The following is a 17,955-nucleotide window of genomic DNA, read 5'->3' on the forward strand; positions in this document are numbered from 1 at the left end:
ATTTATTTTTTTTTCTTACCTATATTATTTAATCCTATTATTGTCTAATTTCCTTATCAATTTTCATTTAACAATTTTTTGATGAGTCTTTTTTTTTAAATAAATGTTCGGTATTTGTAATAATGGCAAGGTTTCGTCATGATATGGATTAAAATTCATTTATTTCTAATACTAACTCAATAAATACGAACCCTCTTAACCATACATTTCCTTTTTTTCAATCGTATAAATACAGAAACTATCTAATGACGTATCTAATTTAACACTTTCCAATTTCTAATACATTTCTATTTATTTGATCAATATTGTTAAAATTATTGGTCAATTATTTTCTAAGTAAAATGTTTCAATATTTATAATAATGACAAGGTTTACAGGGGTCGACTGAATTACGTCAAGATTAATATATTTCTAATACCGATCCAATGAATATGAACCCTTATAATCATAAATTTCCTTCATCAGTCACATAAATACACAGACAAACTATTGAAATGATAAAACGAATTTAATGAGATTTGAAATTCCGGTTGAAAGTCCAGAAACGTTTCCCGAAGTAATTAATTTTCGAATGAAATTTCCCAGCGGAGATTGATAATAATAATAACAATAATAATAATAATAATAGTTTCTTTCCAAATGTGAAAATAATGTAACGACATCGGAAATGATATGAGAACGACGTATCGAAATGTCGAATATATTTTTACTATGTAGATAAATGAAATTGATATACATTTCCTATTTCCCGAGATAGAAGTTCGATGTGAACGATTGGTTATTGCTCATTCCCTTTTGCCTATGCTAAAGTTCAACGATGCAAGCTTTGTAAGCTCCCTGTCTATTGTTGGTAGTAAGCGGTAGCGATGATCAGCATAAGTCGTTAGTCCGCATAAAGTGGTACATCAAAAGAAAACTTTAGTGGTAGTGGTTGCTGTAAACATGCCTTTCGACCTGCCTTTTGTCATCCAATTCAACTTGGAATGGCCACTTGTGATCCAAGACAAAAATATATGTCGCATTCCTCCTTTACTGTTCTCTTGCTTTCTTTCTTTCTTTCTATCTATCTTTCTATCATTCTCTTTCTGTATCCGTCTCTGTTGTCTTTATCTATATTAATGTTTCTTTTTCTCAAAAAGCTCGTTGATAGTAATAATGAAAGACGGAAAAGAAGTAGAAAAGAAAAGAAGAAAAAAAGAACTACGTAACAATATCGAGGAACGATTTCACGCTACTCTTATTTCTCGATTAAAATGAAAAATATAATAGGTTCTTCTGCAAATACATTTACGAGAGAAGAAAAATTGAAGAAAAGAAAGAGATCGAGTGAATTATTTTATTCGAATACTTTTTTTTTTCATAAGGGATACCGAGAACGATAGAAAGAAATTAAAAAACAAAAAGAATTATGATTTTATGCTCCGTAATGTTGCTCTCGATTGAAAGTATAATATAGTGGAACGTTTTGCAATTACATTGGGAATGAAGATAAATAAGAAAAAAAAACGAGAGAAAATATATTATTTAAATATTTTTGATAAACGGTACCAACATAATATCAAGAACGATAGATAGGAATAAAAAAATAATAGAATCAATTTCATGCTCGTTTTATTTTTCGATCAAAAGAGAAAAAATATTTAAACGTTGTGCGTATCCATCGGGAGAAAAAACAATTAGAAATTAAAAAAATATATTGTTTCAATATTTTGTAAAAGAAACACCGACCTGTACTACCAAGAACCAACGGGAAAAGAAATCAAAATGAAACTAGATAAAAAATAATGGAAGATCAATTTTACATTCGTGTTCCACTTCAATTAAAATTAAAATAAATAAAGAAAACGTAGTGCAACACTGTGGAAATAAATATATATAAAACCAATGTGGAACAAACAAAGTTATTATTTCAACGTTTTCGAGAAAGAATAACAGCAAAAGAACAAAAAAAAATCATATTACAAAATGGAGGATCAATTTTATACTCGTGTTCTTTTTCAATTAAAATGAAAATAAATACAGGAAGAATAATGGAACAATATAAAATATCGTTTCAATAATTTTGAAAAAAAATACAAACCTATATAATGAAAAAAAAAAACAAAAATTACTTCACAATGTCAAGGATCAATTTTATGTTCCCGTTATTTCACGATTACAAGAGAAATACAGAATTAAAACAGCGTGAAAATATATTGAGCAAAAGAGAGGAAATATATTATTTTAATATTTTTGAAAAAGGATACTAACGCATAGTACGAAGATGCTGGGGGCTTCTTATTAAAATACCGTGCTTCCTACAAATGCAAAGATCTGTATTCAGAGCACGCTTTTCACACCACAAGAAGTAGTATTAGTATTACCTTTTCATATTTCTTTTTCTCTCTCTCTTTCTCTCTCTCTCTCTCCCTCTCTCCCTCTCTCTCTCTCGTTTAACAGCGTATTCGAATCACGTGCAACTTGCGAAGCTTGCAAATAATTTCGAGCTAAAACAAAGCGATTAACGATTCGTGTTGAGTAATTCGTTGAGTAATTAAACATTTCGATTAGAACGATTTGTAGTAATAGGATTGAAAATGGTTCTTTGTTTGATGAATTCTTATAATCGTGTTATTAAAAGTTCGATTAAAAATTGACTATGTAATCGATTATCGAATGTACATAGTTGAATAATCTCACATTCAGACAAAGTACCAATTTTATTGTGTGACGTGTAATAATTGATGAGTAATCCATGATGGTTCTAATCAAAAGTAATAAAATCGAAATGTATACATTTTTAACGAATAAAATGCGATTCGATTTCTCTATCTATCCAACTATCTTTCCATCTATTGGTATGAATAATTTGATAGACACAGTCGAAGCTATTTGGAAATTTAACGACGCGCAAATTACATTGCGGTTTATCTCGTGTTCGCGTATTACTATGCATTACGGTTTAATAAATTATATTTCTCTTTGCATTTGTCATATGTAGAGAAAGAAAGAGAGAGAGAGAGAGACATGTATGAGATATGCATGAGATATGCATGAATGTATATGTGTGTGTGCATTATATTTGATGATGGTAGAACCAGAGTGAATTTCAACAGGTGTCAAAGTTATGGAACATGTAAATTATTGGTGATAACGATCTAGCAAGTAACAAAAAGAAGAACAGGAAGGAAGATGATAAGGAAGAGGATTTAAAAAAAGAAAATAAAATAAAGAGAGAAAAGAAACAAAAATTAATAAAACAATAAAGAAGAAGAACAAGAAGAAAACTTAAGAGAAAGGAACGGAAATGATCCGTAAGAAAAGGAAGAAAAATTTTGTAGAATTGGATCTCGAAGATTTCTTTCACGCCTCGAGAAAGAAAAACTTTTCTTCCGCGAAGTATGAAAAAGTTTGACCATAAGAAAAAGAACAAATTCTGACGTGACGACAATGAGAGAAGTAGTGGTGAACAGAAAGAAGTAGTGTAGAGGAGAGAAAAAAGGATAGAAGAAGTTGTTACTTTCTTCTTGTCGATGAAGAACAAGTATCTCCTTGAATATTTTTACCTCAAAATATTCTTCGAGATATTCTAACATGACATGCATATACATATTTAAAATTCTATCTACAAAGTTGAATACTTTAAACCACTTTCCATCTAACTTTACGTTTAATAGGTTAGCCCTCATGAGAAATGGTAGTAGGTAAGCCTCTTCACGTTACCAAAGTACTTACTTACCCTCACTATACCTACAACACCTATGTCAATTATATTCATTCGTTACTGCTGATCGTTCCTAACAAGTAGAATTTACAACTAGAATTCACAGTGAAATCCTCTATAGATATTGTACTGCAAACAACCTTATTGATCCTTGTAATCAGGCTTTGAACGTTATCACAACAGACCAATACCACAGCATCTATCAATATTTTTACAATACAACCTGAACGTTTAATTATTGAAAAACCTGGCAGACTGAAGTTACTATATTTTATTTTTAGATGTACTTGTTGGTACGGATTATAAAATAATAAGAAAATTCTACCAGAACTTTCTTACAAATCTTTTAAAAATGAATTAATTACCGCGTAGGAACTCAATACATTTGTCCGTAATTTTTCACAATAATCCAAACATTTTAAGTATGATATTAAATAATTAAAAACTCGATACAATTAAGTCATTGTGTATTATTTTAAAATATAGTTTAAAAACTGCGGATTAAGAATTGGAAAGAAAATTGTGCTAGAACTTTCTTACAAAATCTCTTAAAAATTAATTACTTTTCTTGCTGCGGTTGAAGAAATATCATTTCATAGAATATTACAAATTTAAACTCGACCTAGTATTGGCCTTAAGAAGCCTAGGTTGAGTAACGCTGCAATAATATATTCAATCTCTCTCATTTACTTCCTCTCTCTCTCTCTCTCTCTTTGTTCATCGAATTGTTAATCACACAATGGTAACAATCTGTTAGTTGGAAATTCAAGTCCTTGGTAATGGTTAACAGCAATGGCACCAAATCCACCTCAGAGCTTATTCCCTTGGGCTGTCACCCATTTCGTGCTTTGATGAAAGCTTCGAGGAGTCGACTACATCATCTTCTCAAGCCTCGTCAATGAAACAGAGAGAGAGAGAGAGAGAGAGAGAGAGGAATAGTGTCGAGTATACAAAAAAAGTGTACTGATTCGAGAAAGGGAAAAATTTTTCATTCGACTTGTCTCGGGAATATCGAAAAGCTTTCTACAAATTCATGCCACCAAACTGTTATACTTTATCTTATTGTTAGGTTTATAGAAATATTTGTGATCTCAGGTATTCAATATTTACTTTGTTTTTAATATTCCTGACACACTAAATGTATGCACGGTAAAGACATATATATTATATATCGTCATATATCAAGTATGTTTGTCAAGGATAATCTTTAGAAAAAAATAAATGGAGTATGAAAAGTTACCTCAGCAAGGTGTAATCTCTCTCCATCTCTCTCTTTCTTTCTGAACAAAGAACATGTAACATATATATACATGCATGGCCTCGAACTGGGACGACATCGTGAAACCACAATCGGAACAAACCGACGCAACAAGCGATTTTCTAAGACTCGACATTCTAGATTTCTAGATTTTAATACGATGACAATGGTATTGTTAGAATAAAATTGATTGTAAGTACTTACACATATATATATATATATATATATACAAACACACATAAATACACCTGTATGGAATACAATTGAGATGAAAAACATTTTGTAGGTTAAATAATGAATGATTTTGAGTAGCATGATTATTAGTGGTACACTGTTGAAGTATATATTACCTTGAGAGTAACCGAACACTGTACACCCTCCTACTACTCGTCGGAACAATATTGCTCTTCGCGTACTGTAGCTGAATAAGCAGATCAAATATTTGATGGGGTGGCAGAGAGGAAAAAGAGAGAACGAAAGAGAGAAAGAGAGATGGAAAGAAAGATCATTTAAAATGTATGTATACTTGCATTAGTTGTTACATTTACAATGTTCCAGTTTAAATTAAAACATTCATCTTTCTTTTTCAGTACACGTATATACACGATAGTCCGTAAATTAATTGACAAAAGGGTATTGTTAATATATATCAGTTTAATTTATAAATATTGAGTCATGCAAACAAAATTCCTTTTTGTCTTTCAATATCAAAGTTTACAAAAGCTTTCTAAATAGAAATAAAAAAACTAAATAATGGGTAGTATCAATTGACTTATGTTTAATCCGGTAAATGTTATTTTATATGTAAAATGAAATTAATATTGTTTAAATTTGATAATTTCTAAAGCAAAACTGACGTAACCCTAAAGAAAATCCTGACGCAATCCTGTATGTGTATTTATTAAACAAAAAAGTTAATAAATATTTTTTAAATTCGATAACTTTTAACGCAACCGTGATACAACTCTAACGATACCCTGTATATGTATAATATTTATTCTGCATAAACAAAATAAATATCATTTATATTCGATAATTTCTAAAAGAACGTAAGGAAAACGCCGATCGGTTTGGTTAACGAAAATAAAACTCGAGTTCGTGGAATCGATCGGTAAAAGTTATTTAAAGAATCCTCAAGTGTGTCAGAGACACACGCGATGCTTTTTAATTTTATCGAAGGAACCACCGAAATAATCCATTTCAAAAGATGAAGAAATACTGAAAACATAATACAATAAAATAAAAAATTCAAAAAAATCTCTTCATCATCAACGAATATGCATATCTAGTTAGAAGAGATACTTATACACATACACACACGCACGCACACGCACACACGTGTACTTACAAGTTAGGTATAGAAATACAAAGATATGTAATACACGAGAAAGGCACAAATTCATGTATAGAAACTAACGAAAACCCGAACACACATACACATACATAGTATGTTATACTACATCTCTCAAAGTTAATTCAACGCGAACCGACTGTAACGTTGTATCGTATTGTATAATAGCTGCGGCTCCAATGAATGGAACTGAAATGAATCTTTATGATCTTTTTATTGTCGATATACGAAACACACATACAAACATAAAGATACACATATATATGTACAGTAATGTACATACGTGCAGAGTGACAAACCACGTAAGTATGCCTAATAAGGAACAACAGTAATCATGACGGTAGTAGTTATGGTTATGACGATAATGGTGGGTGGTAGGATAGAGGGGATAGAGTGGGGGGGTTGAAAAGAGCACGTTTTATATAAATTTCGTTTAACGATTTTGTAAGTGAACCATGACTTTCTGGGCTCCTCGACTCGCATAGTACATCACCTCTTCTCATCCTCCTTTCTTTTCTCCCTCCCTCCCCCTCCTCTCTCACTCACTCTCTCTCTCTCTCTTTCTGTTCGTTCGTTCGTTCGTTCTCATCCAACCTTTTGCTGCGCTCGTTCCGGTAAGTTCGTCAGGGCTCGTGTTCGCTGGCACTCCCACTCGTCCAGAGACAAGTAGCAAAAAGCATCGCTTTTTGCATTAAGTATGACCCCGGCACGCTACTCACTCGTACCCACTTCTTCTTTCACTCCTCCCTCATCCCGCTACTTTCCCGCTCCCCCCTCCCGCCACTCCCACCACCACCACCTCCTCCTCCTCCTCCTCCTCCTCCTCCCCATTGCTGCTGCTGCTTTCCCTACCCATCCCTCTTCACATCTTCGACATGGACTCCCATTTATTTGCACTCTCCACAGGAAATACGTCATTACTTAATATTTTGTTTCATTTTCAATATCGGACGATATGCTGCTTTATTTATTACAAATCATTCGAGAAATTATATTTCATAATTTTGTTTGTGATATCAAATTGTACGTTTCGATTTATGGAAATTGTAATACTGGAATATTTTATTTCATTTTCAATATAGGATCGAAATACTTCATTTAATTATTTGAAAAATTCTTTTTTTTTTCATTTTGTTTATCGTATGAAATTGTATGATTTTTGGATGGAATTTATTATGAAAGATACTCATTGTGGCAACAAAAAATTACGTTGCCATTTAATACTAATTATCATTTTTCATTTAGATCATCCCCATCCCTTTTGTTGTTCGAAAAATAATTTTAACATATTATATTAAGAATATGAAATTTTTTAAATTATCCAAATCAGTTTATGGAAACAATCGTAAAAGATATTCACATTGTAAGCGAGATAGCATTATCATTTAATATTAATTTTCATTTTGGATCCCATGTAAACTGGGATTACATGGAATCCATTTAGTTATTTGAGAAATAATTTGAATAAATTAAATGTTGTAAATTGTTCGAATCAGTTAATGGGAACAATCATAAAAAATATCCACAATGCAAAAGAATTTCGTTGTCATTTATATTATTATATAAAAAATGTTCAAATATAATTTAAATATATTTATTATATATTAAATATTAAATTTATAAAATTGTCTCTGAATCAGTTTATGAGAAAAATCATAAAAAAGAAACTCACATTATAAGAAAATGATGTTATCGCATAATACTAATTTTCATTAGGCATATCGACAACACCCCATTTAATGAATCAAGAAATAATTTGAATACAAGTACCGTCTATCTAGACCATGTGTCTAATTTTTCATCGTGCGAATCAGTTTATGGGAACACTTACGAAATACACTCACACAGCATGAGAGAGTTACGATCATACTTAATACTTATTTTCACTTTTCTTATCGACCATGCTCCCCATTAAAGTCATCCGAGAAATAATGATCATTTATGCATTTAAATATTGTAATTTTTCATCGCGCGAATTATTTCACGAGAATTATTCGTAATTCACGATGTGAGAATATTACGTAGTCGGTTAAATTTTCATTTTAATTTATCATTTACATTCGAGAGATCACATTTATAATAAATCATTAAAATACAAACTACGTGTGGATAATTTTTGATCGTGCGAATGGATTTATGTGAACGTTCGCAAAAGCTGTTCACAATATAAGAGTTTCTTTTTATGTAAATATATATGTATGTGTATAAAATATATGTGCGTGTATAGGATTGAATGATTTCATTCATATGTACGTGCCCGGAAGATTAGAATTTTGTAGAGGCCTCGGCTAGCAGCTGTTCCGATGTTATCCATGAGCCAGCAACCAGTCAACCACCACCGGTCGCTGCTGTTGCTATGGTTTATCGAATCATTTTCATTCCTTGCCAAATTTAAACATTCGACAAATAAATTCGAAAGATATATAACGTATCCCGTCATTCAATATTCAAAATAATAATATTAATAATAATATTAATAATAATAATAATAATAATTATAATGATAACGATGGATATTTGATTACGAATAAATTTCATTTAGTTAAATACTAGCACGTATTCGTTACGTGCATTCGTAAGTGTGTGCGTACAACATTTAAACTGTCCTGGCACATCGTTAATTGCGATTTCGTGACAATTTCGAAAAATGCTGGAAGCGTTCCGCGCGCATTCATTGTAAAACGCGGAGAGTGCTCTTTTTTTTCCTCCTCCCTTTTTTTACCTCCTTTTTCTTTCTTTTTATTTTCTTTTTTTCTTTTTTTTTTTGAAGTGTTAATGCATACTTCAGTGCCGTCTACCCGGAGAGTGTAGTTATCTCGAGTAAGCCGAAAGTTTATCCAATTTCTCGAGCAATTCTTTTTCTCTCTCTCTGTCTCTCTCTTTCTTTATTGTAGTACGAGTAGCAACAAAAATTAAAAAAAAAAAAGAAAGAAGGAGAAAATAACGATGCAACGATAAATAAAAAAGAAAACTTCTTTTTCCCCCATACAAATGAAAATTATCGAGAATGGGAAGAAAGTGCAACTTTAAGTGGAATAAAAATTAGAATGAACGAAAAAAAAAAAATTTAATTGCAAATCAATTTTCATTCAGGATTTTTACGAAACGATTAAATACGTCGCACGAAAAACAAATAGAAAAATTCATGATAAATCTAATATACGATAAATCGTAGAATCTCATTTTTTGAACGCGAAATGATTAAAGAAAATTCGTCGGAGTTTTTTCTTATTATAGGATAAAAAATGAATTATTAGAACAAATGTAATCTAGATAACTATGTATGTGGATACATACCAATGGAAGGGGAAAGTACCAATAAAGTATTGCCAAGGGTTACGAAGCACACACCTGTCCGGATCTCACAAAACGAGGAAAACCCACAAATTACACTCGCCATTCGTGAACGTTGCGAAGTAATAAGCTTTCCTTCATCCTCTATTTCAATACGATTTCGATGTAGCGTAATAAAAAAGAGAAGAGAAGATAAGACAAAGAAAGGAAAAGACCAATTTTTTCTTATACAAAAGTAAGAATGAAAGAGAAAAGATAGATAGAAATAGTCAAAGATGAATAGATTAGACAGATAAATTGATTGATAAATAAAATTAAAGATAGAAAAGGAGGAGCCCTCCTTTACTTCTTCGCAACACTACGACACGTCATAGTTTTGTCGATGATTACCGGCTTGCTCGTGTGCGTGCGCGCGAGAAAGAGATAGAAAGAGAGAGAAAGATAGAAAGAGAAAGATAGAAAGAGAAAGAGAGAGAGAGAGAGAGAGAAGTTCGATATCGATTTTTAAAGATTTTCCTACGGAAGAAAACTTGTTAATATATTTATATACACGTGTATATATATATATATATATATGCATACACGTATGCATAAAAAATACAGGGATAATCGTGATTAAGAAAAGAAAAAATATATGAATTACTTTGAAATAGAAGAAGAAGAAGTAGAAGAAGAAGAAAGTAGTAGAAGTTAAAGTCGACGATCTCTCTCTTTCTGAAACGCGAACGGAGCGAGAATAAGAGAAACGGTATCAACGAGGTTGTCACGACGACTGACCGAACTGACGGCAGAGTGCGACATAACAGCCCTTTGCCGGGTCGACGCATGCGTCCCCGCCACCCCGTGCCCAACCCTATTTTCCCACAGCCACCGTCCTTCCTATGACCGTGTCCATCTTTTTCCCCTCTCGTGTGTTTCTCATTGTTGCACCACTGCCAAATGCAACCGGTGCCGTACAACAACTCGCTCTCCTCTTCCTCTTCCTCTTCCTCTTCCTCTTTCTCTTTCTCTTCCTCTTCCTCTTCCTCCTCTTCTTCTTCTTCTTCTTTTTCCATTATTCGTTCTTACTCTTCATACTCTTATTCTTATTTTGCTATATTCCTTCCCGTTTACTCTTTGAGGAATTTAGGTATAAATACAGGTAGGTTGTATGAAAAAGGGAGAAATACCGAGGGGTTCTCTTTTCCACTCGTCTACCACCTGCGTTACCTTTGGGATCGTTTTTATATAGCTTTCTCTTTCTTTTTTTTTTCTTTTCATCATCCATCTCACCTTAGCCTTTTACCACTTCCCCGTTTATCCACATATCATCCTTTTCCCTTTTCTTTCTTTCTTTCTTTCATTCTTTCTCTTCCTTCTTTTGACTCTCACGTTTCTTTCATCTCGTTCTTTGTTCCAGCTATTTCCGCGTTTATTTGACTTGTACGATTGTTTAAAACTATACACATATTTATATATATACATATATAATAAATATATAATACACATTTATATATATATATATATATATATATATATATATATATATATATATAATATATATGTATTATGTATGTATATTTATGCGTATATGTTGTCGAGGACACTAAGCGTGTTACAGGTGACACTTAAAGTACCAAAGTAATTGAAACGTGAATGGGTAATATAATACCAACGTTGAAGGATAGTCATCATGCTTATTATAAACATGTTATTAGATACATTAAAAAAATTATTTATTAGAATATAATCATCATTTTCACGATCAATGAATGACCCAACCCAATCAATAAATATCTTAATACAATCACGATCACTATTCATACATTTCATAGTATTTTTCATTTATTTTATTTTATAATTTTTTGTTTTTTTATTCGTATCGTATATGTTAAAATAAATTTATTTCCATTTTGAAATTAAAATAACTTTCGTGAAATATATTTTGTTATTTGTCTAAATATTGTTTTGTTTCTATTGTATTTTATTTTTTTCATTTTATTTGTCTAGGTCATAATAAATTATTTACTTATGTTTATACGACGATTGTAATTACATACCACAGAGATTTGTTTTCCATGCATATTTTCTTTCACCTTTTGAATCGGTTTTAATTCGCCCCGTCAATTACTTCGATAAATCGATAAAAGTCGGTAGATATATTCACTGCGTGTCTCGATTCATGATAAAGATCAATCGTGGCGCCATCTCCCTAGTAAATTTTCAAACAATCACGTTTATTATTTAATGTACACGAGTGTCTAATGTTGTGCAATATTTATAGAAAAATATTCTTAAAAAATAATTGAAATGGGAAAGAAAAATAAAGTTCAGAATTTAGGAAAATCATTGATCAGAGATCGTTTTGGTTCTTCCACCGCTAGAAAATTTCGTGGAGATTTTTCCAAGGTAATAACGTAGTAGAAAATATGTTTACATTTGTATCAATTATATTTATAAAATTCATATGATAGTGTATTTTAAATATATTTACGATATATTAAAATATGTATTATAGTTTCGTATAAAATATTTAATATTAATTATGTTGCGTGGTTCTAATAATTATAAAAAATTTTGAGATTATTTCAACAAAAATGTTAACAATATTTTTTTTGAGATTATCTCAATAGCAACGTGATACTCAGACTATTTGTTTAATTCAATTTTCGTTTTATACTTTAAAGCTACATTCAGAAAACGTAAATGATGGATACGATTGGGCATGTTTGAATCTTCAATCGGTTACCGAGCAAAGTTCTTTTGAAGAATTTCTATCTACTGCAGATCTTGCCGGAACAGAATTCAATGCAGAAAAGTTAAACATTAAGTTTGTTAATTTACAAGATTTGCCTGGGTTATTGAGTAAGGATGAGAAAAAGAAAGTTTTGGAAGAACACGAGAAGCGTAAAGGGTTTCTTAAAATACCAAGAAGACCGAAGTGGGATAGTTCTACCACAGCACAAGATTTACAGGCTAAAGAGAAAGAAGAGTTTTTAGAATGGAGACGTAACTTATCAGTTTTGCAAGAATCCGAAGGCCTTATTCTTACACCTTATGAAAAGAACTTAGAATTTTGGAGACAATTATGGAGAGTAGTTGAACGTAGCGATGTTGTCATTCAAATTGTCGATGCACGTAATCCTTTATTGTTCCGTTGTGAAGATTTGGAAAACTATGTTAAAGAGATTGATCCTAAGAAAATGAATTTAATTCTTATCAATAAGGCAGACTTTTTAACCGATAATCAAAGACAATTGTGGGCAGAATACTTTACGAGTATTAATATGAGAGTTGCATTCTTTTCTGCTAAATTAGCTACGGAAAGTGAAAAAATTGAAGAAGAATCCGAGGAGGATGTTGAAGATTCTGTTGATGCAGAAAATGATGATAGTAGTGATGAGAGTAATGAAATTAATGAAAAAAGTGGTGAAAGTAATGAAAATAAGGAAGAATTATTGCATGATGTAACAAAAAATATAGAAAAACAAGATAAAGACAAAAAAGAGTCATTAAATAATTTAACGAAGAATACAGAAATACAAGATAAAGATGATAAAGTGTTAGAGCTCGTAGAAAATGAATCATTGATTAAAAATTCTTCAGAATTATTAACCAGAGATGAATTGATTTTATTATTTAGATCTATATATAAAGAAAAAACATATATGGAAGGAGTTACAACGATCGGTATGGTAGGGTATCCTAATGTTGGAAAAAGTTCAACAATTAACGCATTATTACAATATAAAAAAGTTTCTGTATCAGCTACTCCAGGCAAAACGAAACATTTCCAAACTTTATTTCTAGATAAAGATTTACTTTTATGTGATTGTCCTGGCTTAGTAATGCCATCGTTTGTTTGTACTAAAGCTGACATGATTTTGAATGGCATATTGCCAATCGATCAAATGAGAGATCACGTTCCACCGGTAACATTACTTGCTACATTGATACCGAAATATGTAATTGAAGATATGTATGGAATTATGCTACCTATACCAGCAGAAGGGGAAGATCAAGATCGACCATCAACTGCGGAAGAAATTTTAAATGCTTATGGATGTAAGTTGTTATTAAAAATTCAATTGAATTTTATTTTTTAGTTACTCATCTAACAATTTATTTTTAGATTTTAGAAGGAAAATTATATTTAAATTAATAAATATTATTATATGGATTCGTTTTCAGATAGTAGAGGTTTTATGACACAGAATGGTCAACCAGATAATCCACGAACTGCTCGTTACGTTTTAAAAGATTTTGTAAATGGAAGACTTTTATATTGCGTTGCTCCGCCAACGCAAAATCAAAATGAATTTCACCAATTTCCTCCTCCACGGAGAATTAAAACAGAAAATACTCATATAACGCCTAGAATGGCTCGTATAATTGGAGGGAAGAGAACTACGTCTGAAGAATTAGATAAAAAATTTTTATCACAACAATCTATTGGTGTTCACGCTAGAGGTGTTCATGGAAAAGCACATGGTTTACCACAGAATGCTAGAAATAAGTAAGTATTTTTAAATAATATAAATTATATAAAATCATTTGTGTGTGTGTGTGTGTATGTGTGTGAGAAAGACGTTATGAAATATTTGTTAATTTTAGTGGCATAGCTGGTTCTGCAGCTAGTTCAGTTGCTGGTTCAATGCAAAATCTTTGTATTGAGGAGAAGCCATGGAAAAAAATTAACAAACATTGCAATAAAAAAAAACGGGAAAAAGCTAGGAGACTATATAGTCATCTCGATCAACATTAATATAAAAAAAAGTATAACACATAAATTGTGATCTTCCTAAGTTTAGGTATTTGCTAAGTTTGAATATATCGATTAAATAACAAAAATTACTACTGAATTTTAAGGAAATTAAAATTCTTTTTATATAAAATAATATAAAAAATGAATAAATCATCTGTATAAAATAAATATTATAAAATACAATAGACGGCTCTTATCGAATTTTTTAAGATTACGCAATAGCAGTGGATAAAAGGATCTTATGATCTTTTGGCTTAAGAACATACGTCATGTCTTTATTTTATGAAACACATTAATTTTCGCTCCTCATGCCTCATCCTTGAAAGTCTACCAATTTGGTGTGGAATGTTTCATATACAAGTGATTATAATAAAGTTAAAATATTTTACATTTTTGTAACTTTTCTGTTTATTTAGACTAATATTTAGTCGAGATATATACATAAATGTATAAATCGACATCCTATTCCTCAATACAATTTGATAAACTTTGGCGCAGATATTCGCTATAAATTCTATACATATCATATATAAATATGTTAGATTTATAAAATTTCTTTAACCGAAAATGATTTAATTATTTAAATAGGAAGCACTTATCATTCTTCATTATTATTATCCTTAGATATCCAGATCAATAAATTCGGAAAAGGATAATTAAATTACATACATACTTGAGTTATTTTTATATAAATTAGGTTCGAAGAACATTGAAGTTCCTTTCAATTTGATAATAGCATTGTTCATTTTTAGTAGAAAAGTACCGTGTGTAAAATTGTTCTAACGAATTTCGATTCAAATTCATGCAGCAATTCGTCTATGTCATTGTCTAAGTCTTCACTGTTAGCCAACTGAAAGGATAAAAAAAAGTTTTGTTATTATTTATATGTACAATACACTTTCTTTAACTATTTTAAAGGTAAATAATAATTAATATATTAACACGTTTGCTATTATGCCACAAAGAAGAAATTCCAATTATTGCCCAGAACTTATTTATCACATTGGTTATCATTGTAAATATGTGATGCAGGTTTTCGATGGAAATCGATGTCATGGAAATGTGACACTGGTAATAAACGTGTTAATGTATCTTTTAATATGTTAAACATTAAGTTTTTTATTGAGTTTTCTGTTCAGGCAACAATGATCTATCAGTCATAAAAAAACATAATGTTGGCTATTGGTGACTGACACAACCTGGACTGAAAATCTAAGACTGGTTCGTAGAGACTGGCATATGTGGGATTTAACATGTTAAATAATATATCATATAATAATAATAACATCAAACGAGATAGATATACATATAATAAATACAGTGAGTCAGATGAGTATTCGTACCCCATCATAGCTTTAAACGAATGATATTTGTTTATAAAGGGCAAGTTTTTAAATTTTTATGGGAATGAATGATAACTAAACTTTCAAACTCATATAAATTCTATCACAAAAGAACATTTCAATATGTCATAAATATAATTCTATGTAAACAGTAACAAAGTGGATATTACAGGAGTGTATCAACAGTCTAGCCACGTTGGATTACTACTAGTTCCCGGTTGATCAACCAACGTGAACACAGTTAGTAACGTGGATGAGTGACCCATCCATGAATCCAAAAATAACAGACAATAATCGTGTACTGTTGATTCCAGAAAGCCGATAAAAAGACGCTCGGCCTTTGGTATATTGAATAAATGTGAGAAGATGGTTAGTAGAAAAGAGTTACTCGAATTCGTAAAAGAAGAGTAAAAAAACAAAAATAAAAAACAAGAATTGTAAATACCACAGTGACTAATTCACAGATGAGAAATGATCCAACTGTAGCCTCTTCGTGATTATCCTGAATATCAATATTGATAAGATGTACAGGCTGATTGTCTTCTTGAGTTCTTGATTCCATGCATTCGATTACTTGATCATACACACGCTCCTCACACGTGATTAAAATATCAAATTTGTCTTTTGACAATTGAAATCTTTCAGGTTTAGGTTTTATCCGACGATTTCTATCCAGCATGTGTAGCAGTCCGTTTTGTGTATAACTAAATCATTGTAGGTTAATGTATTTTATTACAAAACTATTAACTTCCACAATTAAAAATTTTAGGATACAGGAATACTGAATTATTACGTTTTTAATTGTAAAACAATATAATTAAAGTATAAAATTAGAGATTAAGTTTCTATGAATGCATATAAATAAAAATCTTTTATCGACAAATAACAAAACATAGCATAGATAAATATATTACTATTGTTTATCCTTGTTTAACAAATCATTATAGATCTCTTCATAGGACGTTCCAAAATCATAAATGTTAGGACGATCTGGAGCATTTCCTGGTAATTTGACTTTATCTCCAGTACCAAAAGATTTAACGTTAAAGCCTTTTTTACTGAAAAAAGTAGATAACGGTTGTTAGTCTGTTGGAAATAGATTAATCTAATTAAAAATTTAATACTTTTTTTTATTAATTATTATTGTTTTACTATTATTATCGAAATTTCCCCAAGTGGTTGACATAACCTTTTACCTTAGGAAAGCATGTGCTTCCATACTCCTATTCATATTACTGGAGCAAATAACGGCTACGCTAAGTAAATTTGGGGCCGGCATTATATTTTAGATCAAATTTTTAATAAAAAATAATCCTGAAATTAATCTTAATTATTAGCTAATATAAAAATTAAAATTTGTTTTTCAACGTCAATTTCGATACGTCATACACATCGATTATTATTAATAATATTATTATAAATTTTATATAACAAAGAAATATATTTATTTATATTTATATAATTAAACCAAATAGTTTAACAATATTAATTATTATTTTATTCAGGTTATCGTTTCTTCATTGTACTATTATGCTACTTTCGAATCAGCGTTGCTGTAACTCGTATTAATATTTTCAATACCAGATGGCATTGCTGATAATCTTTCAAAACAAGTTCTGCGTAAACAAAGCATCTGATTGGTTGAATTGGAACCTTGCACACACACCACATACATTCTGTACGAAGTCTTATTGTATTAAATCAAACGCAATTAGGTGATTGGTCGAGAATAAAATAAAATATAATAGCGGGTGTTTAAAATGCCAATGGTGAAAGTAATCAATTAATTGATTCATCAGATCAATACAGCGGCATCGAATAATAAAATTTCGTTAAAGTTCAGGTACGTTTATATATATAAAATAAAAGATAATAATTATATATATATATAAATATAATTAAAAGTTGAAATGATATTTAAATACGTAAATATATATAAATATTATTGCGAGTATCGAAAAGTAAAAAAAAAGAAAATTAACGAATTTGGGGTTGGATGTTGGATTTAGTTGAGGGTGTGTAGATGGCAGGGATGGATTGTACATTGGATATTTGTAATGTGTAAGAAGTTCGTCTAAAGTAGAAAAAAAGCACTCTAACACGTGGTTTTGACAATCGATCGGGACATAAGCTAGCTGACCCGCCGAGTAGGAGACTCACTTTGCAAAGCGTGCACGTCGATGTGTTCGAAGGAACGTAGCGGAACCAGAAACAGTATGGCTGGAGGATTTCAGCTGTTTCATGTCAGTGTGTGAGTGCCGA

At 30.8% G+C, this 17,955-nt stretch overlaps 3 protein-coding genes and 2 long non-coding RNA genes across 20 annotated transcripts in view; 3 read left to right on the forward strand and 2 right to left on the reverse strand.

Annotated features, from left to right (window-relative positions):
* LOC122516317 (kazrin) overlaps positions 1-10,287 on the reverse strand; it is a 36,003-nt gene extending 25,716 nt beyond the window's left edge. For 11 of the 16 annotated variants that reach the window (XM_043634025.1, XM_043634029.1, XM_043634028.1 and 8 more), the window contains exons 1-2: positions 9,997-10,094; positions 9,610-9,750 (exon numbers count right to left, since the gene is read on the reverse strand). The gene's annotated coding sequence lies outside the window, so the exon portion shown is untranslated. Of the gene's footprint in view, positions 1-5,311; positions 5,397-6,309; positions 6,781-9,609; positions 9,751-9,996; positions 10,095-10,249 lie in introns of those variants that run through there. The other 5 variants (XM_043634020.1, XM_043634021.1, XM_043634024.1 and 2 more) reach the window with 5 other exon arrangements.
* On the forward strand, positions 4,509-5,899 carry LOC122516322. Its single transcript, XR_006303538.1, has 3 exons — positions 4,509-5,153; positions 5,248-5,477; positions 5,552-5,899. It is a non-coding gene; the product is annotated as an uncharacterized LOC122516322 (long non-coding RNA).
* A 1,499-nt stretch (positions 10,288-11,786) lies between the features above and the next one.
* Positions 11,787-14,420, forward strand: LOC122516319 (large subunit GTPase 1 homolog). The gene is made up of 4 exons (XM_043634036.1): positions 11,787-11,994; positions 12,273-13,650; positions 13,777-14,101; positions 14,200-14,420. Exons 1-4 carry the CDS (start codon positions 11,896-11,898, stop codon positions 14,348-14,350), a joined length of 1,953 nt encoding a protein of 650 aa, XP_043489971.1. The 5' UTR covers positions 11,787-11,895; the 3' UTR covers positions 14,351-14,420.
* Positions 14,421-14,740: 320 nt separating this feature from the next.
* LOC122516320 (RNA polymerase II subunit A C-terminal domain phosphatase SSU72) lies at positions 14,741-17,081 on the reverse strand. Its single transcript, XM_043634037.1, has 4 exons — positions 16,890-17,081; positions 16,608-16,751; positions 16,139-16,397; positions 14,741-15,200 (listed from the first exon to the last, which is right to left on the reverse strand). The coding sequence occupies exons 1-4, from the start codon at positions 16,970-16,972 to the stop codon at positions 15,099-15,101; spliced, it is 588 nt and encodes a 195-aa protein (XP_043489972.1). The 5' UTR covers positions 16,973-17,081; the 3' UTR covers positions 14,741-15,098.
* Positions 17,082-17,250: 169 nt separating this feature from the next.
* LOC122516321 lies at positions 17,251-17,955 on the forward strand. The gene is made up of 2 exons (XR_006303537.1): positions 17,251-17,536; positions 17,703-17,955. It is a non-coding gene; the product is annotated as an uncharacterized LOC122516321 (long non-coding RNA).

This window comes from Polistes fuscatus, unplaced genomic scaffold, assembly GCF_010416935.1.
Source record: "Polistes fuscatus isolate 324 unplaced genomic scaffold, CU_Pfus_HIC Scaffold2, whole genome shotgun sequence".
Lineage (NCBI taxonomy): Eukaryota > Metazoa > Arthropoda > Insecta > Hymenoptera > Vespidae > Polistes > Polistes fuscatus.